Source organism: Notolabrus celidotus, chromosome 20 (assembly GCF_009762535.1).
Source record: "Notolabrus celidotus isolate fNotCel1 chromosome 20, fNotCel1.pri, whole genome shotgun sequence".
Classification (NCBI taxonomy): Eukaryota; Metazoa; Chordata; class Actinopteri; order Labriformes; family Labridae; genus Notolabrus; species Notolabrus celidotus.
Window position 1 is genome coordinate 1716417 of NC_048291.1, and position 23336 is coordinate 1739752.

Below are 23336 nucleotides of genomic sequence, written 5' to 3' on the forward strand. Positions count from 1 at the left end.
TTCATCTTTCATCTGTCAGTAACTTTGTGCCGTCAGCTGCTCCCGTCCTCAGACTCACCCTCTTCTCGTGGTTGGGGATGATGCAGCGCACAAAGTTGGGGTTGGTGTTCCTCAGCGTCGCCATCAGCTTGGACAGCTGCTCCTTGTAGAGCTGACCCACCGTGCGGAACATGCCCTTCTTGGTCTTGTAGGCGGCTCCGAACGCGGTCTCGTTCATACCCGCTACCTGGTCCAGACCGACGATTCTGTCCACTGGTGACAATGAGACGAGATGAAGGGAGGGAGGAGGAGGAGAGCTGTGTTAATGCACGGGTACACAGGGGACTAAAGGACTGCTGCTCAGATCCACTGAAGACTGAGAGGGTTTACTCTTTCTTAATATTTTGAGACAGACGATGATCTCACATCAGCTGTTTACTGATTACAAGCAGCATGACCTGATCTAAGGTCGGACTTCAACCAGTGTTTTCAGAACGCAGCACTGATCAGGACCGCCGCACAGCTGGAGTCATGTGACCGAGGTTTCCCTGCAGTAATCACTGAATCAAGGATCCTCCTCCTCCTCCTCTCCTCATCCATGTTGTCTTTCTGGTCCTCTGAAAACCTCTGACCTGTTGACTCCAGGCCTGGCTCCGCTCATCATGACTTTGGTTTGTTGTTGTAGTTAAGTGAAATACGATCTGGTGATAACACAGAGTGTTTTATTCTGAAAATTAACCGGATGTTTTCATTTTGTTTTGGTGAAACCTGACTTCCTGTCCCGCTCCATCTGCTCTGTTGAGATTGATGCGTCGTGCTCCGGCATCCTCTTCCTCAAGTCTTGTGTCTCTGAGACGCAGCCGGAACACAACAGAGCGGATCCAGTGGAAGTTAACACATTGAGTAGAATAGAAACCGATCAGATCCGGATCTGGAGGAATTTGGCCTTTAAGCGGGGAGATCACACCTTCCCTCTCTTTCATGTGCATACATAAAAGTCCATGGCAGGGAGAGCAGCAGCAAATAAGAACGCTATGTGAGGAAGTAAAAGCAGCTTCTTTTCGTTCTTGAAGTCATATTTTTGGGGCTTTATCACTTTATTCAGAGAGGACAGGACGGTGGGTAGAGCAGGAAACCAGGAGAGCAAGAACAGGAAGTGACATGTGAGGGAAGGGGCTGAAGATTGGATTCAATCTAGGGCCCGCCCACTTCAGGCCTCTCAAGTTCTCCGGCATCTGGCAAACATAGAAGTCTTGTGTATCTGATCCGGAGGGCTCCGGCCTGCCGGATCAGAGACGCAGCCGGGACTCAACGGAGCGGATCCAGTGGAAGTTAACACACTGACTAGAGTAGAAACCTATCAGATCTGGAGCTGTGATGGACCGGACACGGATCTGGTGGAATTTTGCTTAACATTGAACACATATTTAAATCTTGTGGGCAGAAGGAAGCTTTGTTCCAGCCGCAGTGGAGCAGAGAGGAGGGACATGGGAACTACAGTGACCTACAGCTCTGCTCGCCGCCTCAGATCTCATTCAAAGTTAGATAGCGGCGAGGGAGAATCAAGCTGCGGCCACTTTTAAATCTGACGTGTGGAAGCATCTCGGTTTCATCGTGTCAAGAAAGAAGAACGGAGAAACCCAACATGCACCTCCACCCCAGCTCCTCCTTTCTGTGTCATATGTATTCTCACTGATGCTCGCTCCATTCTGCACCCCGGTTATCTTTGCTGCTGCTCTCCCTGCACATGAAAAAGAGGGGAGGTGTGCTCTCCCCGCCTCAAGCGTTGGCATTCCAAATATAACTTACTGCATGCACATAACTTAGTCTTTTGATGAGAGTGATCCTGTCTGAGCTTTATTTTGAAGCTGCATGACTTGTTTACATTCAAGCAGCCGACAGACTAATCACTGAGCCGTCAGCGGGTATGAAGGAATGACATGTTTCAGGATCAGAGGCTTTAAGAGCAGCCATGCAAAGCCAGAGGGGGAGTTCATAGAGGAGCGCACATCACAGCCAGGACAGGACAGGACAGGACAGGACAGGACAGGGGTCTGATGATCATGAGGTCAGAGGGACAGAAAGGTGTGACTATCATTCACCTGGAGCTTCCTGGAGCCCAGACACATTGTCATAGAAAGAGGCTCTCTGAAACGTCTGAATGTCTACAGCAACAGAGACACAGACAGGAGAAGACAGGAGAGTGAGAAAAAGAAGGACGTGCAAACACACACACACACACACACACACACACACACACACACACGCAGTCCTGTCAATCAAACACACACACGTCATTTCAGGAGCAGAGATCAGCTGTTAAAAGAGGTTAAAGGTCAGTTCATGCACATTAATACTCTGATTTATTGTTAGCTCTGAGTTTAAAGAGAGATGTGTGTGTGTTCTGTTTTCCGTGGTGGGATCTTCTGGAGATAAATGCATCAAGGTCTACATCAGTGGACTCACCGTCTTTCCAGAGCTCAGCCACAAACTTGTCGGTGGACTGGTGCAGCAGCGTGGCCACGTTGTCGTTGAGAGGATCCATGTTCTTCATGAGCCACTCATCAGCTTTATAATCCACCTGAAGAAACACAGAGAGAGAGAGAGAGAGAGAGAGAGAGAGAGAGCTGATTAAAACACCAACATGTTCAACTCAAACTCACTCCATCCCTCTATCTATCCATCCATCCGTAGTCGTCTGTCTTTCCCTCTCTCTCCTCTCTCTGCCTGTCTCTCACTTTAACTCTTCCTGTCCCATTAAAGTTCCTAACCATAGACCTTTCTGGAGTCCCTGAGCTCCCTTGTCTCGTAGGTTCCTCTGGATCTCTGCTGTAGATTCCTTTTTTGGGGTCTGTTATTCATCCTTTCTTTCTTTCTTTCTTTCTTTCTTTCTCTCTTTCTTTACTTCTTTCTTTCTTTCTTTCTTTCTTTCTTTCTTTCCTTCTTTCTTTCTTTACTTCTTTCTTTCTTTCTTTACTTCTTTCTTTCTTCTTTCATTCTTTCTTTCTTTACTTCTTTCTTTCTTTCTTCTTTCTTCTTTATTCTTCTTACTTCTTTCTTTCTTTCATTCTTTCTTTCTTTACTTCTTTCTTTCTTTCTTTCTTTCATTCCTTCCTTTTTCCTTTCATTGTTTCCTTCATTCCTGCCTTCCTTCTTTCTCTCTTTTATTCTTTCTTCCTTTCAATCATTTTGTTTTCCGTTCATTCCTTCTTCCTTCCTTTTTTCTTTCTTCCTTTCTTTCTTTCTTTCCTTCATTCCTTCTTTCTTTCTTTCTTTCTTTCTTTCTTTCTTTACTTCTTCCTTCCTTCCTTCCGTCCTTCCTTCCTTCCTTCCTTCCTTCCTTCCTTCCTTCCCTCCCTCTTTCTTTCTTTCTTTCTTTCCTTCATTCCTTCTTTCTTTCTTTCTTTCTTTCTTTCTTTCTTTCTTTCTTTACTTCTTCCTTCCTTCCTTCCTTCCTTCCTCCTTCCTTCCTTCCTTCCCTCCCTCCTTCCTTCCTTCCTTCCTTCCTTCCTTCCTTCCTTCCTTTCCTTCCTTCCTATCTTCCTTCCTTCCTTCCTTCCTTCCCTCCTTCCCTCCTTCCTTCCTTCTTTCTTTCTTCCTTTCTTTCTTTCTTTCCTTCTTTCCTTCATTCCTTCATTCCTTCTTTCTTTCTTTCTTTCCTCTTTAGGTTCTTCCTTCCTTCCTTCCTTCCTTCCTTCCTTCCTTCCTTCCTTCCTTCCTTCCTTCCTTCCTTCCTTCCTTCCTTCCTTCCTTCCTTCCTTCCTTCCTTCCTTCCTTCCTTCCCTCCCTCCTTCCTTCCTTCCTTCCTTCCTTCCTTTCTTTCTTTCTTTCTTTTCATGTATTTTCTCCCGTCCTTTCCTTCTGTTCTTAGACCTGTCTGGAGTCCCTGAGCTCCCTTGTCCCATAGGTTCCTCTGGAGGTCCAAGTCCACACAACATGTACAGTAGACTCCCATGCTGCACCCACAGAAGCTCTGCAAGGATGAAGAGTGGGTCCTGTGTCCCACGGCTAGTGCAAAATCTGGATTGCAAACATGTTAGGAATAGAAACCAGAGCTTTTCCCTTTGTCGAGGAGTTTTGTGTTCCTGTTTTATTACGCTGTGCATAACTGGTTTTTATTGCATTACCCCTTTAATCGGGCACACCTGGTTTAGAGTCTGAACCGTCTGCACTCTGGGTCAAATGCTGTTTCTAAACATGCCACATAAGTCAAGTGACCTGAAGGAGAATCCTCTGAAGGTCTGCCCTCCAAACCCAAACAGGTTTACTGTATCATACACGCCAAGAGAGACCACACACCTGGTCACAGAGGCATCCAGTCAGACCTCATCCACGTGTCATCCAATCCTGTGTCTCTCATTACTCCAGAGATGCTTTAAATACTCTCCGAGAGGCCTCGCTTGCAGACTCTGATTCGTCTGCAGCTCGTCTTGAATGACGGATCTGTTTGGCTCTGAACGGGTCCAAACACCCTGCAGATGTTTCCTCTAACAAACAGTTCCAGATGTGCTCGATGGGCTCCGTAGGACTTCATAATTATTGTCAAACTGATCAGAAGATAGCTCGACACTCTACCCTGACATAATAAGAAGCAGTGTTGGGTTATAACTCATCCATCTGGAGTTCAAATAAAGACTCTCCTGATGTTACAAACAGATCGAAGTCAGCGAGCGGCGTGTTGATTGGATTAGTAACAGGAGCATTTCACTGGAGGGTGTTTTCCAAACTCACGATGAAGCCTTTTGGATTAGAGCGAAACAAAATAAGCGAGAGACACTGAGAGGAAACCTGAGAGGAGGATTGCAAGACTTCCATGTGTGTTTCATCAGAATCCTGAAACTCTCAGTTTGATTCATGCTCCGCTCTCCTCTCCAGAATCCGTCCATGAATCCGTCCACGGTGCAGGATGTGTTTGATGTGGGAATCCTGCATGAACATGAGGTCCTCACCTGTTTGACTCGTGTCCAGCTCTGATGTTTGGACATGCATACCTGCTGCTCTTCATACACAAACGTTCCAGAGAGGACAGGTAACCCTAATTAAAGCGTCTCTCAGGGATGATATCAGCTTTCTCTCCTCTGGAATGCCACAGAGGATCGTTTTCTCCTAACAGATGGCAGACCACCACACCGAGGTGAAAGTTGAAATCCTCAGTTATGTAACCACCGGGCACTAAATACTCGACTTCACACCAATGTGAACCAGATGTGTGTTTCCTACAGCAGCAGCAGCAGCAGCAGCAGCACAACAACCGGCCTATTGTTTTCAGCTGATGAGCTGGTTTACTATGCTGTTAGAGTGCAGAGTGTGCGCCTCCAAGAGAGGCTTCAATCATGACAGAAGGAGAGCTGTTGCATAAGGAGACACAGGGGGGGGGGGGGACGTCCAAATGTTCTCTAACATAGATCACTGTTTTTATAAGAGCTGTCCGTCAGGAGAGTGGAAACAAACTCCAGAGTCAGAGGGAACTGAGGACAGACGTGGAGATTAATCTGAAACTCATCCTGCAGTTTTTATACTATCTGATTTATTTATTAATTCTTATGATTCTTTCTATGTTTGTGTGTAATACTGCAGTTAGGTGTGTCTGTCTGTCTGTCTGTCTGTCTGCCTGCCTGCCTGTCTGTCTGTTCTTCTGACTTCTGTTCGAGTCCCAGCGATGGCAAAGTTTGGCAAGTGGACTGGTGGCTGGAGAGGTGCCTGCTAATCAAAAATGATCATGTATGATGTGTTACCATGTGTAATATCTAAAAGACAGTGAAGGAAACAAACACACCTTGCCAGCGTAGTGGATGATGCAGAAGTCGGCTTTGTCCTTGAGCTGTCTAGGCTTCTGGAACTTGGTGTGTGTGCCCTGCTCCTGCAGCACCTTGTCTATGAACGTCCTGTCGGTGGCTTTGGGGAACCAGCACTCCTCATCCAGCAGGGCCAGGATACCAGGAGGGTTATTCTGAGGAATGAGAGAGAGAGTGTGTTTAACATGAGCAGACACACAGAGACTCACACACACACACACACAGGGAGAGAGCACTGACCGGCCTCTCGATGAGGTCGATGCATGGCTGCAGGTCCAGGCCGAAGTCGATGAAGCTCCACTCGATGCCCTCCCTCTGGTACTCCTCCTGCTCCAGGATGAACATGGTGTGGTTGAAGAGCTGCTGCAGCTTCTCGTTGGTGTAGTTGATGCAGAGCTGCTCGAAGGAGTTCAGCTGGAAAGAGGAGAGAAGGAGAGGTTAGGAGCTTCATTTAAAGTGACGTTTTCTCTCTTATTGAACAAAGTCTGATAATATTTAATCACCTCAAAGATCTCAAATCCAGCGATGTCCAGGATGCCGATGAAAGACGCCCCCTGTCGTTTGGTCCGGTCCAGAGCTTTGTTGATTCGATGGACCAGCCAGCGGAACAGACGCTCATACGTCGCCTTCGCCAGAGCTTCAACGGCAAAATCAGCCTGAGGAGAAACACAGAGAAGAAGAGTCACACTAAAAACCCATCAAGTGTCCTTTAAGATACCAAGTATCATGTCTGTTTTTAATGCAGTGACTTCCACTACAGAGTCATGTCTGTTTCTAATGCAGTGACTTCCACTACAGAGTCATGTCTGTTATTAATGCAGTGACTTCCACTACAGAGTCATGTCTGTTTCTAATGCAGTGACTTCCACTACAGAGTCATGTCTGTTTCTAATGCAGTGACTTCCACTACAGAGTCATGTCTGTTTTTAGTGCAGTGACTTCCACTACAGAGTCATGTATGTTTTTAATGCAGTGACTTCCACTACAGAGTCATGTCTGTGTTTAATGCAGTGACTTCCACTACAGAGTCCTGTCTGTTTTTAATGCAGTGACTTCCACTACAGAGTCATGTCTGTTTATAATGCAGTGACTTCCACTACAGTCATGTCTGTTTTTAATGCAGTGACTTCCACTACAGAGTGATGTCTGTTTTTTAATGCAGTGACTTCCACTAGAGTCATGTCTGTTTTTTAATGCAGTGACTTCCACTACAGAGTCATGTCTGTTTCTAATGCAGTGACTTCCACTACAGAGTCATGTCTGTTTCTAATGCAGTGACTTCCACTACAGAGTCATGTCTGTGTTTAATGCAGTGACTTCCACTACAGAGTCATGTCTGTTTCTAATGCAGTGACTTCCACTACAGAGTCATGTCTGTGTTTAATGCAGTGACTTCCACTACAGAGTCATGTCTGTTTCTAATGCAGTGACTTCCACTACAGAGTCATGTCTGTGTTTAATGCAGTGACTTCCACTACAGAGTCATGTCTGTGTTTAATGCAGTGACTTCCACTACAGAGTCATGTCTGTGTTTAATGCAGTGACTTCCACTACAGAGTCATGTCTGTTTCTAATGCAGTGACTTCCACTACAGAGTCATGTCTGTTTTTTAATGCAGTGACTTCCACTACAGAGTCATGTCTGTTTTTAATGCAGTGACTTCCACTACAGAGTCATGTCTGTGTTTAATGCAGTGACTTCCACTACAGAGTCATGTATGTGTTTAATGCAGTGACTTCCACTACAGAGTCATGTCTGTTTTTAATGCAGTGACTTCCACTACAGAGTCATGTCTGTGTTTAATGCAGTGACTTCCACTACAGAGTAACGTCTGTTTTTAATGCAGTGACTTCCACTACAGAGTCATGTCTGTGTTTAATGCAGTGACTTCCACTACAGAGTCACGTCTGTTTTTAATGCAGTGACTTCCACTACAGAGTCATGTCTGTTATTAATGCAGTGACTTCCACTACAGAGTCATGTCTGTTTATAATGCAGTGACTTCCACTACAGAGTCATGTCTGTTTTTAGTGCAGTGACTTCCACTACAGAGTCATGTATGTTTTTAATGCAGTGACTTCCACTACAGAGTCATGTCTGTTTATAATGCAGTGACTTCCACTACAGAGTCATGTCTGTTTTTAATGCAGTGACTTCCACTACAGAGTCATGTCTGTGTTTAATGCAGTGACTTCCACTACAGAGTCATGTCTGTTTTTAATGCAGTGACTTCCACTACAGAGTCATGTCTGTGTTTAATGCAGTGACTTCCACTACAGAGTCATGTCTGTGTTTAATGCAGTGACTTCCACTACAGAGTCATGTCTGTTTCTAATGCAGTGACTTCCACTACAGAGTCATGTCTGTGTTTAATGCAGTGACTTCCACTACATTCATGTCTGTTTTTAATGCAGTGACTTCCACTGCAGAGTCATGTTTGTTTTTAATGCAATGACTTCCAATACAGAGTCATGTCTGTTTTAAATGCAGTGACTTCCACTACAGAGTCATGTCTGTTTTTAATGCAGTGACTTCCACTGCAGAGTCATGTCTGTGTTTAATGCAGTGACTTCCACTACAGTCATGTCTGTTTTTAATGCAGTGACTTCCACTACAGAGTCATGTCTGTTTTAAATGCAGTGACTTCCACTACAGAGTCATGTCTGTTTTGTAATGCAGTGACTTCCACTACAGAGTCATATCTGTGTTTAATGCAGTGACTTCCACTACAGAGTCATGTCTGTGTTTAATGCAGTGACTTCCACTACAGAGTCATGTCTGTTTTTTAATGCAGTGACTTCCACTACAGAGTCATGTCTGTTTTTAATGCAGTGACTTCCACTACAGAGTCATGTCTGTGTTTAATGCAGTGACTTCCACTACAGAGACATGTCTGTTTTTAATGCAGTGACTTCCACTACAGAGTCATGTCTGTGTTTAATGCAGTGACTTCCACTACAGAGTCATGTCTGTTTTTAATGCAGTGACTTCCACTACAGAGTCATGACTGTGTTTAATGCAGTGACTTCCACTACAGAGTCATGTCTGTTGTTAATGCAGTGACTTCCACTACAGAGTCATGTCTGTTTTTAATGCAGTGACTTCCACTACAGAGTCATGTCTGTTATTAATGCAGTGACTTCCACTAAAGAGTCATGTCTGTTATTAATGCAGTGACTTCCACTACAGTCATGTCTGTTTTTAATGCAGTGACTTCCACTACAGAGTGATGTCTGTTTTTTAATGCAGTGACTTCCACTACAGAGTCATGTCTGTTTTTTAATGCAGTGACTTCCACTACAGAGTCATGTCTGTGTTTAATGCAGTGACTTCCACTACAGAGTCATGTCTGTGTTTAATGCAGTGACTTCCACTACAGAGTCATGTCTGTGTTTAAAGCAGTGACTTCCACTACAGAGTCATGTCTGTGTTTAATGCAGTGACTTCCACTACAGAGTCATGTCTGTTTTTAATGCAGTGACTTCCACTACAGAGTCATGTCTGTTTCTAATGCAGTGACTTCCACTACAGAGTCATGTCTGTTTTTAATGCAGTGACTTCCACTACAGAGTCATGTCTGTTTTTAATGCAGTGACTTCCACTGCAGAGTCATGTCTGTTTTTAATGCAGTGACTTCCACTACAGGGTCATGTCTGTGTTTAATGCAGTGACTTCCACTACAGAATCATGTCTGTTTTTAATGCAGTGACTTCCACTACAGAGTCATGTCTGTTTTGTAATGCAGTGACTTCCACTACAGAGTCATATCTGTGTTTAATGCAGTGACTTCCACTACAGAGTCATGTCTGTGTTTAATGCAGTGACTTCCACTACAGAGTCATGTCTGTGTTTAATGCAGTGACCTCCACTACAGAGTCATGTATGTGTTTAATGCAGTGACTTCCACTACAGAGTCATGTCTGTTTTTAATGCAGTGACTTCCACTACAGAGTCATGACTGTGTTTAATGCAGTGACTTCCACTACAGAGTCATGTCTGTTTTTAATGCAGTGACTTCCACTACAGAGTCATGTCTGTGTTTAATGCAGTGACTTCCACTACAGAGTCATGTCTGTTTTTAATGCAGTGACTTCCACTACAGAGTCATGTCTGTGTTTAATGCAGTGACTTCCACTACAGAGTTATGTCTGTGTTTAATGCAGTGACTTCCACTACAGAGTCATGTCGGTGTTTAATGCAGTGACTTCCACTACAGAGTCATGTCTGTTTCTAATGCAGTGACTTCCACTACAGAGTCATGTCTGTGTTTAATGCAGTGACTTCCACTACAGAGTCATGTCTGTGTTTAATGCAGTGACTTCCACTACAGAGTCATGTCTGTTTCTAATGCAGTGACTTCCACTACAGAGTCATGTCTGTTTCTAATGCAGTGACTTCCACTACAGAGTCATGTCTGTGTTTAATGCAGTGACTTCCACTACAGAGTCATGTCTGTGTTTAATGCAGTGACCTCCACTACAGAGTCATGTCTGTGTTTAATGCAGTGACCTCCACTACAGAGTCATGTCTGTGTTTAATGCAGTGACCTCCACTACAGAGTCATGTCTGTGTTTAATGCAGTGACTTCCACTACAGAGTCATGTCTGTTTCTAATGCAGTGACTTCCACTACAGAGTCATGACTGTGTTTAATGCAGTGACTTCCACTACAGAGTCATGTCTGTTTCTAATGCAGTGACTTCCACTACAGAGTCATGTCTGTTTTTAATGCAGTGACTTCCACTACAGAGTCATGTCTGTTTTTAATGCAGTGACTTCCACTACAGAGTCATTTTCTGTATAGTGAAATGACCCCTCACCTGCTCTTTGGTCTGAGCCTTCTGAACGTAGTCTCGTCCCACTTTGATCCTGGGGGTCAGAATGGCTCTGGTGAACTCCATGACGTTCATCCCGAGCAGGTGGCAGAGCTTCTGTGCAACTGAGAGTCAAATAGAGGGATTAAAAACATGTGGTTCAGTATCTGGACTCATAAATCCTGTGAGGTCAGGTGTGTGTTGGTGTGTTGCAGGAGCTGGATGTTGCATGTTACCTGTGTTCTCAGGCATGGAGGCCTGATCCGTGTTCCTCTCCTTCTTAAAGATGATGTTTCCAAACTGCAGCACCGCAGACACCACCTTCAGCATGCCTGGAAATGAGAGGATGACATTTTACTGAAGATCTGATTTCATTGCAGAGTCATGCTGGACTAAAAGAAACCAGTATTTTGCAACAGAAACCACAAAAATCACTGAAACAATTTTAAACTTATAAACAAACCCAGAGTTTCCATCAAGCTCTGGAGAAAAACTGCCAACATGGAGGCATTAAAATAGAAAGCAGTGTAATCTGTGGTTAATTCTCAGAGGGGTTTGCATGCATATATGTCACATAAAAGGCTTTGACTCGTCATAATATGAAGACAGCAACTGTTTGCACTCAAGATGCACACAACATGATTCAATCTCTAAATTCAAGAGCCAGAGGAAGGGTTCCTGAGCATCCTGAAACCTCTGTGAGATCACCAAAACACCTCAAACCTGAAGCCGACATTATCTAAACCGCCGCCGTGATGATGGATAACGTAACGGGGGCAGGATTAGAACAAACACGGGGATGTAATTACAGAAAGACGAGGAGGATAAGAATGCAGCGGCGGGTTTCAGGGAAACATCTGGAAGCTCTACTCACAGACGATCTCTTCGTGGTTGAAGCTCATGATGTGCATGGCGTCCAGCGTCTCCTGGAAGTTGTCCTTGTCCTGCTGCCCGGGGATGGGGAGGTTACCGTTTGACAGGAAGCGGTAGTTGTTGAATCCTTCGAGGAGCAGGTCGGCTGAACACACAGAGAGAGGAAAGGATCTTAAAGATAGTGTCTGAGAATATGCTTCATGCATTTTGAGTTCTCATGCACCGGGTTCCTGCTTGGTGATATCCTGCTTTGCAACATCATGAAACAAGGATTCAAGCAGGACAAGTCTGCAGCTGGTGATTCATTAAACATTCACCCAGCTGTCTAGAACAGAATTGAAAATCCTTCTTTTAACCTACAAAGCCTTAAAAATCAGGTACCCTTGTATCTTAAAGAGCTCATAGTGCCCTATTACCCCTCTAGATCACTACGCTCCTAACATGCAGGCTTGCTAGTTGTACCTAAAATCTCTAAAAGTAGTATGGGAGGTAGAGCCTTCAGCTATCAGGCCCCTCTCCTTTGGAATCATCTACCAGTCAGGGTCCAGGAGGCAGACACCCTTTCTACTTTTAAGAGTAGGCTTCAAACTTTCCTTTTTGATGAAGCTTATAGTTAGAGCTGGATCAGGCTTGGACCAGGTCTTAGTTATGCTGCTATAGGCTTAGACTGACACACTGGGATCCTGTCTTTCCCTCTCTCTCCTCTCTCTGCCTGTCTCTCACTTTAACTCTTCCTGTCCCATTAAAGTTACTAACCATAGACCTTTCTGGAGTCCCTGAGCTCCCTTGTCTCGTAGGTTCCTCTGAGCTGCCGTAGACGTCCTCCTGCTGCGGACGTGCTGGACTCCAGCGGCAATCAGCTTCTACGACTCGTCTAATCACTATCACCTCTCTCTCTTACTCCCCTCTATCCCTCTTTCAAGACCCAACACGGTCTCAGCAGATGTGTGTCTAACATGAGTCTGGTCCTGCTGGAGGTTTCTGCCTGTTAAAGGAAGTTTGTCCTCTCCACTGTAACTAGCTAAATACTGTGAGGTGCAATGCTCATGGTGGATTAAGGTGGGGTCAGACTGAGTCTGATCCTGTCTTGGTGTTGGGTCTCTGTTCCTAATTTGACATAGAGTGGTCTAGACCTGCTCTGTTTGTAAAAGAGTCTTGAGATGTACAAATAAAGGTTGATTGATTGATTGATTGATTGATTGATTGATTGATTGCCTGATTGATTGATTGATTGATTGCCTGATTGATTGATTGATTGATTGATTGCCTGATTGATTGATTGCCTGATTGATTGATTGATTGATTGCCTGATTGATTGATTGATTGATTGATTGATTGATTGATTGATTGATTGATTGATTGATTGATTGATTGATTGCCTGTCCCCTCCTCCATCACTTTGGTATCAGCGTTCAAACACTCACTTCTGAGATGTTCTCCGGCTCCTGCCAGCAGCCGGTAGAAAATGTGGAAGGTCCTCTCATCCTTGGCCTGCCTGATGGCCCTCGACTTCTCCAGGAGGTCTGAGGGAACGGGTTAAGGACTGACCGGGAGGATCAGGAAACTGAGACTGGATTAACAACATCAGAAAAGGTATGCTGACTAATTTCCTGCTTCTCCAGGAGTCGGGTTTCACAGGTATTCAGAAACAGAGTTCATCCGACAGCTTTATATTTACGCTTCTTGAAATCCTAGATCTGAAAGGAATCCAAGAATCCACAGAGGATTTAAATATTTGTTCTTCCTGCACGTGTCACAACAAAGAAACGTTATCTGAGGGACCTCGTCGTTGATCTTATTTCCCTCCACAGACAGAAATAAATCAAGAACGTTACAAAGCTGCTTTCTTTGGAGCTCAGTGCGACCCTGCTCATGTAGGTAAAGACATTCTTGTGGTTTGGAGGAAGCATGGCAGCCGCTCTGAGCTTTAACACCAATGTGCAGCCGTGTTTTAAGGAACGCTCTGAGTCCAACATGAGGATACAAGTCTCAATATTGGCCCCGACGATGTAGCCTGCGACGTCAAAGTTGATTCTGATGAACTTCCCCTGCAGGAACAAGATGCATATTTACATTACAAACTTTACGTGCAAAATTAAACATGCAAATGATGTCACATTTCCCTGCAGGCCTCTCTGACACTCAGGTTGTAAAATAAAGTTGTAAGCGGTGTGACTATATTTGGGAAAGTCAGGTTTACAGGTCAGAAGGAATCTAAGGCACGTCTGTGGTTTCCTGAGAGTGAGAATGTGTGTGTGTGTGTGTGTGTGTGTGTGTGTGAATATGTGTGCCCATCTGTCTGCTGGCCATCATCAGAGCCAGCTGGTGACTCACGAGGACTGAACGCTGCTGTGGTTAAATCTTGGACACATGCTTCCCTGACTCATACAGAACTCTCTCAGCGCTCAGACGGAGGAGCGTCGACTTTATCTCCTTCATCAGGATGAAATATGCAGAGAAACGACGCGCTGAGGTTTCGTGGTCAGAGGAAGAAGAGTCCGATTATTTTTTGGTAGGGAGAGGGGAGATTTTGTGGGACGAGGTGTTCACATCGAGCAAAGTGAAGAAAGCAGAAGAAGAATAACCCACTGGCCTTAATGCTCCTCATATCAAGCGGGGTCCCACTGCATGAGTATCAGGACATTTTTAGGCCCCATTTCTCACTGACAGCAAAAGTCAGGAAAGACTGGATCTTTGGAAGACTGAGGATTATGTTGTCATATTTCCCTGCAGTATAAGGTTTGATAAGAAGGGTTTTATGGGTCTCAAGAATATATGAAAGTATACAAGCCTCTAAAAATCACTCTACAACATACATTAAACAAAAATGGGAGAGGGAGTCAGAAATACAAATATCAGAAGAGATCTGGATGGAAATATGTGAGACACAAGCAACCACTGCAAACTCCAGATCTTTGAGAGAATTCGTCTGGAAGAATGTGGTGAGATTTTTTATAACTCCTAAAATAACAGCTCTGCAAACAGGTACACAGAGCCGAGGCCTCTGTTGGAGACAATGTGGCACGTCTATGGCTAATCACTTTCATGTTTTTTGGGCCTGCCCGAAAATCCAGCCTTACTGGAGAGAGGTGGCTACCGAGATAAATAAAATAATAGGGGGTGATTTAGATTTTTCTTTTGTTACTTTATATCTCGGTAGAATACCAGAGACAGTCCTGCAGAATGATAGATACCTATTGAAGATACTTTTGGCAAGTAGCAGGAAAGCTATAACTAGAAAATGGTTGCAACTAGGTCCCCCAACAGTGGACCAGTGGTGTGGGATCGTTAAAGAAATCTACTGTATGGAGAGACTTACCTTTGTTTTAAGACTTCAGTTAGAGAAATGTATTGAACGCTGGGAAAAATGGAATGTGTATGCACCTTGAATAGTATGGCATATGATGTAAGTGTAAAAGAATAGTATGTTCTTGACTGTAACTCCCACGATGATCCCATGTTATTTGTTCATGCAAATACATAAAATAAAAAGTAAAAAAAAAAAACTAATAATAAAAAAAAAAAAACTATAAGAAAAGTCCTGAGTGGAAGCTAGGTGGCTTAGCCTGCTCATATTAGAATTGATTTCCATCCATTTTCTTAAATATTTCATTTAATCGTCTGATGAGTCAGCAGTTTCCTGATCCTAGGAGTGATCAAGTCCGTAAACAAAAAGGTGATTGCTGCCAGTGTCAGACATGGACTATGATAAACATGGAGGTTGACACAGTTATGTCACATATTGGTTTCTGAGGCAGCGTTGGAGATGATGGTGGACAGACGCCATCTTGGAAATGCTGACTCAACCTAACTTATAACTGATCTAACAAGCAAAGATTTAAAGCTGGGCCAGAATAGCCTTGAGAATAGCTACAACGTGGTTACCTGTTTGTCAGCTTGCAATACCCCGAATTATGCAAGTATATGCACCGCTCTTAACCGTATCTAAATGGATGCAATTTGATAAAAAAAACTAAAGAAGAAGGGTTTTATGGGGTGCCAGTTTGGGTTCGTTGTTAAATCATGGGTCTGATGTAAGGAGGCTTTAGCCCACATTCATTTCTGACCTGCAAACCCTTTGTCATACCCCGCTTCTTTCTCCCTCTCCACTGACGTTTCAATAAATGCTTCAAAGCTCAATAAATAAAACAAAAGGGAATAATTCAACTCCTCCTGCTCTGCTGGGAAGACGATTGTTTCTGCATGAATTTGAAATCATAAAAATTAAACAATATAAAACAAAATTTACGATCAGATCTCCTAGAGTGAAAATGGAAGTCTTTCTTTGCAGTAACTTACTTTCTTTGTGCTTTTTATCCTCTTATAATAAAATACTAAAGTAACTGCAGGCCAGCAACACAAGAGAGATTAATCATCCTGACAGGAACTCACAAAGCGAGACGAGTTGTCATTTTTCACCGTCTTGGCGTTGCCAAAGGACTCGAGGATCGGGTTGGCTTGGAGGAGCTGGCGTTCCAGCTCGCCCTGAGGAGAGAGACAGAGAGGTAAGAAGCCACACATTCATCACACCTCCTAACCTGGCTCTGAATAATCATCATTCATCATATGTTTCAAAACAAAAACAAGCTGCAGGAGCAGGACTTCATCTTCAGAACAGAGCAGCAGGAATGTGCTGATCCTGTCTTTTCCACGTTCTGGTCTTTATTTAGTCCGCAGCAGCACCGTGTGATTTCTGTCGGGGGAACTCGACAAGTTTAAGACCGAGTGCTCTGCAGAACTCGTGAAGCCACAGCCACCGGTTTCCAGGTTTCCACACATGCAGTCCTGTACGCGGTTCCTCCAGAGCCTCTTCCGGCCGGCACATTCCTTCAGCTGTGATGATGATGTGCTGTATATTTATCCATCCAGAGGCTGCACCTCCACCAGGGTAATAATGGCTTCCTCCTGAATCTGAACCCGGGCTTTAAAGTGGTCTGGACATTCCCTGCAGACCCTGAAACCTCACATTTCTTTAAGCATGTCTCCTCTGAGGGGGGAAGCGGCTCTGCAGAGAGACTCCGACAGTCCAACCTGTCTGAACGTGAATCCAGGATACTCATCATGACCCCCCAAAGAAACATGAGGAGACCTTTGGCTTTACTTCATTTAAAAACTTTATCATTCAAGGTTATTGAGACACCAGTGATTTAATTTATAGATGTGACTGGACTTGAAATGTGACGGTGCTCTACAGGACTCCACAGGTTTGGGTACCAACATTGGTTCCATCTTGGAACCAGTTCTTAATCTCTGTCATTAATCTGTCAGGATTAAACCTCAGTGAGACTTTTGCTGTCTCCAGAGGTTGTACGTATCTGCCAGGGAGCTGCTCAGCTGTTGTCACATGTATAATGATGCAGGATTGCATGCATGTTCATTCAAGGAAGCTCGTCCAGTATGACGAAGCATTTACTCCAATAGGGTTGGAATTTCAGAGGATGCAGTTTCTTGGATGTGCAGCTTCCACAGCTGAACTAACGTCTGAATCAAGTCTGCAAATACTTCTTGTATATAATTGACAGATACGAGATCAGAGAGCTCCCCTCCATCCTTGGTTTATACAAGGAGTCCCTGTCGTGCAAGGTTTGTAATTTGTCTTGAGGATCTTTCCTTTAAAGAGAGAGTAAAAATAAAGGACTATTATGGACTGGGAATCAGGAATCGATGAGCTTGGAAGTGGAACTGATAAAACTTGAATTCTTACACATCCTTACTCAAGAGCAGAACCGATAACCTCAAACGGTTCTGATTTTGTGGTTCTGAAAAATGTAAAACCAGGTCCTTGATAAACCTGGGTATCCATCCTCATCCCTAGTCTGGATGTGTTGATACATGACTGCAGGACGGTTACAAAACTGGGGTTCAAGGACTCATCAGCGTGATCAACAGAAACAGATTCCAAAATTAGTTGCAGATAAATGTAGCTGTTGATTAGTCGGTGACATCATCCCACGTGTTTTCATGCTGTGCACGGACGTAACGTTGTTTCTGGAGGAGTGAGACATCTCGCATCCTTACTATCTCTGCAACACAGCAACCGGGGGAGCAACATGTAAACAAAACACAGCTGATGAAATTACTGAGGAGTGAGACATCTCTCGAACCGTAAATCTCTGCTGAGTGTGGCAGCATGCAGCGACCAGGGAGTGACGGGTGAACAAAATCACTGAATCATCTAACCTTCAACCTTCAACCTTCAACGCCGCCTGCAGGACCTGCAAGATCTGCAAATCTGACCAGCGAGCATTTCAAGAGATGTCTCTCCTTCAAACATCAGCTGTGACATTCAACTTAACTCTCCTAAGTCAGAGTGAAACCAGGGTCATGCATCACATATAGATAAGATAGAGACAAGCATCCCCATGTGTCTTAACGTCTGGTCCCCTCTGCTCTGCTTTCCCTCCGATCCACCTCCTTATTTCCTCATCTTTCCCCCCCTTCGCTCCCCGGCTCTACATTCCTCTGGCCTGCGCTCAGAGGCCGCCGTAATGCAACGCAGAAGCTTTAAGGAGGTCAGTGTGAACAGAGGGGATCACGGCGGCTCGCTCTCAGCTACTGAAACAGGCCTTTCCCAGGATGGTGTGTGCTGGGAGCTGCAGGTTAGAGGTTTCACCTGCGCCTCCGCTCTTATCAGATTTACAGAGGACGCAGAAACATCGGGGGCCGGTTTGGAGGATGGAGGGGAACAGTGAGGCTGACGTTTCTTAGGAAAGAGGGCGAATGGTTAAATGACATGCTCCTCAAACTACACACATGCATCTACAACACATCAGCAGTTAAATGTATGAGGGGAGGAAGGACTTAAAGATGAAACTGTGATCAGAAGGGTTTGAATAATCATGCAGGAAGACTGAGCCAGCTCAAAGACCAGCTCAGGTGAGACTGTTAGAACGTGATGGAAGCGTCGGAGGTGAAGATGGAGGGCATGCGAGGAACATGAGTCTGGAGGAAGCAGGAGGAGCACTTGCCTGTAGCTTGAACGCTTTGGGAGATTCGGGCTGTTTGTTATGGATAAACAAATGTTCATGTTAAAACCTGAAGACATTAAATCTGGAGGAACAGCACTGGATGATAAGAGAGCAAGAGATGAGACCAGTCAGGGTAGATTACATGGATTCTGTTAGCTGGGGATTAATACACAAGTCTGAAATGACTAGACTATAGCTGACTAGAACAAAGTTACAAAACACATTTGAAAAGTTCTCTAACTATTCTTTAAATATCTGAAACCAAAGCCTGCTCAAGCTTAGGGCAGAGAGGGGATCATGTAGGTAGAGGAGCTCTCACAGGAATGTTGTGGTCTTTGCGTCCTTTGTGCGAGGAGGCAACGTGGGCCAGGTACTGGATGACTTTCTTCGTGTTCTCCGTCTTGCCGGCTCCTGATTCACCCCTGAAAAACAAACGCAGCACAGCATGGACACATGAAGAGACGGAGAGCGAGGGATGAGTGTGAGAAACAGATACATGAAGGTTTCACTCAAGTTTCTGTCACTAGGAATAAAAGTCTACCACTGCTGCTAAGTGTCTCCTTTTCTATTTTAGGAAGTGGATTTGGATGACTTAGTTCTCCTCTAGAACTCTACGCTCCCAACATGCAGGCTTGCTCATCGTACCTAAAGTCTCTAAAAGTAGTATGGGAGGTAGAGCCTTCAGTTATCAAGCCCCTCTCCTTTGGAATCATCTACCAGTCAGGGTTCGGAAGGCAGACACCATCTCTACTTTTAAGAGTAGGCTTCAAACTTTCCTTTGTGATATAGCTTGAAGTTAAGCACTGGATCAGGCTCAGACCAGGTCCTAGTTATAGTGCTATAGGCTTCAGGGTGGTTCAGGCTTGGACCAGGTCCTAGTTATGCTGCTTTAGGCTTCAGGCTGGCTTAGGCTGGGATCAGGTCCTAGTTAAGCTTCAATAGGCTTCAGGCCGGTTCAGGCTTAGACCAGATCCTAGTTCTGCTGCTATAGGCTTCAGGCTGGCTTAGGCTGGGATCAGGTCCTAGTTATCTTGCAAGAGGCTTCAGGCTGGTTCAGGCTTGGACCAGGTCCTAGTTATGCTGCTTAAGATTTCTGACTGGCTTAGGCTGGGATCAGGTCCTAGTTACGCTTCAATAGGCTTCAGGCCGGTTCAGGCTGAGACCAGATCCTAGTTCTGCTGCTATAGGCTTCAGGCTGGCTTAGGCTGGGATCAGGTCCTAGTTATCTTGCAAGAGGCTTCAGGCTGGTTCAGGCTTGGACCAGGTCCTAGTTATGCTGCTTAAGATTTCTGACTGGCTTAGGCTGGGATCAGGTCCTAGTTATGCTGGAATAGGCTTCAGGCTGGCTCAAGCTTGGACCAGGTCCTTGTTATGCTGCTTTAGACATCCGACTGGCTTAGGCTGGGATCAGGTCCTAGTTATCTTGCAATAGCATTTTGGCTGGCTCAGGCTTGGACCAGGTCCTTGTTATGCTGCTTTAGACTTCCGACTGGCTTAGGCTGGGATCAGGTCCTAGTTATGCTGCAATAGGCTTCACGCTGGCTCAAGCTTGGACAAGATCCTAGTTATGCTGCTATAGGCTTCAGGCTGGTCCTAGTTATACTTCAATAAGCTTTTGGCTGGTTTAGGCTTGGACCGGGTCCTTGTTATCTTGCAATAGGATTTCGGCTGGCTCAGGCTTGGACCAGGTCCTAGTTATGCTGCTCAAAGCTTCAGGCTGGTTCAGGCTTAGACCAAGTCCTAGTTATGCTGCTATAGGCTTTCGGCTGGCCCAAGCTTGGACCAGGTCCTAGTTATGTTGCTGTAAGCTTCAGGCTGGTTCAGGCTTAGACCGTCCTAGTTATGCTGCTATCGGCTTCAGGCTGGCTCAAGCTAGGATCAGGCCCTAGTTATGCTGCTTAAGACTTCTGACTGGCTTATGCTGGGATCAGGTCCTAGTTATGGTACTATAGGCTTTCGGCTGGCCCAAGCTTCGACCAGGTCCTAGTTATGCCGCTGTAAGCTTCAGGCTGGATCAGGCTTAGACCAAGTCCTAGTTATGCTGCTATCGGCTTCAGGCTGGCTCAAGCTAGGATCAGGCCCTAGTTATGCTGCTTTAGACTTCTGACTGGCTCAGGCTGGGATCAGGTCCTAGTTTTCTTGCAATAAGCTTTTGGCTGGCTCAGGCTTGGACCAGGTCCTAGTTATGCTGCTATAGGCTGTCTTGAGATAACAAAGCTGATTGTTTTATGATATTTATTTTCATGTAACGTCTCTTCTAACTTTGCTGTAACTCCAGTAAACCTCTTCTCTCTTCACTTCTCCTCGGGTCGGTCTGACATGACTTTGTGTGACTTTTGTGTTTTGAATAGTCCGTTCAGATCAAACACAATAAAAGAATAAACTCATGACAGGAAAATAACAAGTGGAGGCAGAAGAGCGTGAGCAGCTCTCATATTCAGGGAGGGGAAATAATGTCTGGAGTCTCTGAAAAGGACGATTCTAAAATCTGCCATGTTTCCAAAACTTGATTTGATTCCTAAACAAGAGGATGTTACAGAAGCAGCTGAGCCTGCAGGGACTCCTCCTGAAGTACAGACATGTTTAGTTTTAAGCTTCTGTCACTTTGAATATTAAAATATTTACAGCAGCCTTTCTCTTTCAATCACGAGGCCTGATCCAAGGCCTGATCCGTGTGAGCCGTCCACAACACTAAAACCAAAGGATCTGTGTACAGAGGAAACAAAGGGAGGAGAAAACGGAGGTGAAGAAGGAGAAAGTGAGCGCCTGTCAGGATGTTTGTTGTTGTGTTCTGCATCCATCTCTCTCTCTGCTTTACTGGAGAGCGCTGCGGTTTGGTGGGCCCGTCTCCAGAGTTTCCAGGCTCTGCTTTAGGGCCGTTTTTAATGATAGGGACGGGACCCACAGTCAGGACCCAGAGAGCCTGAAAAACCCCGGACCAGCACAGAAACCAGGCCAGAAAGACTACATCCAGCTACATACCGGTGGCTTTAGTCTAGGCGGCTATTAGCTCTGCAGCACTTTGAGATTTAGCTGGATGGGCGGGATACGAGCGTATCCATATACAGGTCAAGTTAGACGTACATCCCAAAGTTGTGAATGTGCAGAAATACCCGGACCCAACCCTTTAAAAGTCCTGCCCCACATCCCAAAACCTCCAACGTCACGGGTCAAAACTTTTACTCCTGAAGTGAGAGATTCTACGAGCTCCCTCGAGGCGCTCCCAGCTGACTCCAGAGACCTTACAGAAGTTCCCTCCTGTGTTTCATCACATTACAAGAGTGCGTTTACAAGGACTTGAGCATCCAGGTTTGGATCAGGTTTGATAAGAGTCCCATTTTTGTGTTTGTGCAACATTAAATCCTGATTTCAGAATTTGAGAAACCTGAGTTTGCCGCCTGAGAACTCTGACAGAAAGCAGGATCCTGCGGCATGTACATGTCACATGGTTTCTGACAGCTGCTGACCACCTCAAACTCAGTGAAGTGATGCATCAGCAAAAAAGACATGGTGGCAGCAATGAGAGTCTGAACCAGCATGTCAACCTAGCTGTGCAGACCTGTTTCATGCAGGTGAGGAGACTCTCCAAAATGATGGTCTTACATGCTTTTATCACCTTCAGTTTGGACGACTGTAACTCACTGTACACATCTTTAAATCGTCCAGAACGCTGCAGCAGTACTCCTCACTGGAACCAAAACCAGAGACCACATCACGCCTGTTTCACCCCCATTGGCTCCAGATACATTTAGACTTTAGACTTGTCCCCTTGGGGAAATTCTTTTCCACAGCACCTTTCTGCATTTCTGCAATCTCCTTCATGAATACACTCCCTCCCGCTCCCTCCGCTCAACCTCTGCTGGACTATTACCCATCCCACCGTCACGCCTCAGTACCAGGGGTGCCCGAGCCTTCAGCTGCTCAGCACCCAGACTCTGGAACTCCCTCCCCCCCACATATAAGACAGTCGGACTCCATTACATCACTCAAATCCCAACTCACCTGTTCAAACTGGCATATTCACTCTAACTGGACTCTCTGCACCTCACTAGTTTTTAGTTTTTATTTATTACTTTTTGTTTGTTTGTTTGTTTTTATGATGCTTTAATGATGAATGTTTTTATTATCTGTAAGGTGACTTTGGGTGATCTGAAAGGCGCCCCAAATAAAATGTATTATTATCATTATTACATAGACAAACACAAGAACACACACTGTAGGCTCAACAAACTGTCCACCCAGACATCAACACTCACTCAGAGTTGTGTGATTCAGCGAGGCCTTTTTGTTCAGGCTTGATATAACAGCAGGGATCACGCCCTTGCTGAGGCGAGCCCTTCTGCACCTCGGTGCCCTGTACCTGCGTCCTGAGGGGAGTGGGATGAGGTGGGTGTTTAGTGGATGTGTGATGTCCTGTTCTATTGAGGTTACAATGCGTATGATGGCCCTGTGGTTCAAGTCTGTGAGGTTTGGTGTGGGGAGACTGATTACTTTAGACCAGGGGTTCTTAAACTTTTTGGAGTCAGGGACTCCTTACAGGTGAGAACATCTTCCAAGGACCCCCTCATAATTATAACACAGATTAAGCACATGCTTACTACCATTTGCACTCTTAGATCCCCTTGGAACTATTTGTATTGTAAAAGGTATCAATGTATCTTCCTCTATCTCTCACTCACTTTGTCACTTCTTCTTGCACTCTGTGAGCCTGTTTTAAAAACTGCTACATAAATAAAGATGATTATTATTACTCCTCCTGGAGCTGTTTCATATTTACTGCTTCTCTCTTCTCCTGTTGCTGGATAATGAGACAGATAAATCAGATCTGCAGCGTCACGCCCGTGTTTAAGAGTGCTCGGCCTGCAGTGAGGCAAAGTGGTCTCGTTTCCTCAGATCTAAAAATTACTG

At 45.0% G+C, this 23336-nt stretch overlaps 1 protein-coding gene across 2 annotated transcripts in view; it reads right to left on the reverse strand.

Annotated features, from left to right (window-relative positions):
* Nucleotides 1-23336, reverse strand: part of LOC117832928 (myosin-10) — an 89680-nt gene that overhangs the window by 19278 nt on the left and 47066 nt on the right. Inside the window, exons 5-17 of one of the 2 annotated variants that reach the window (XM_034712259.1) lie at nucleotides 18748-18850; nucleotides 18429-18458; nucleotides 15853-15945; nucleotides 13445-13508; nucleotides 12885-12983; nucleotides 11462-11605; nucleotides 10824-10919; nucleotides 10594-10712; nucleotides 6278-6430; nucleotides 6015-6188; nucleotides 5756-5929; nucleotides 2446-2560; nucleotides 59-252 (exon numbers count right to left, since the gene is read on the reverse strand). In XM_034712259.1, coding sequence (XP_034568150.1) covers nucleotides 59-252; nucleotides 2446-2560; nucleotides 5756-5929; nucleotides 6015-6188; nucleotides 6278-6430; nucleotides 10594-10712; nucleotides 10824-10919; nucleotides 11462-11605; nucleotides 12885-12983; nucleotides 13445-13508; nucleotides 15853-15945; nucleotides 18429-18458; nucleotides 18748-18850 — 1558 coding nt within the window. The remainder of the gene's footprint in view (nucleotides 1-58; nucleotides 253-2445; nucleotides 2561-5755; nucleotides 5930-6014; nucleotides 6189-6277; nucleotides 6431-10593; nucleotides 10713-10823; nucleotides 10920-11461; nucleotides 11606-12884; nucleotides 12984-13444; nucleotides 13509-15852; nucleotides 15946-18428; nucleotides 18459-18747; nucleotides 18851-23336) is intronic. The other variant, XM_034712260.1, reaches the window with a different exon arrangement.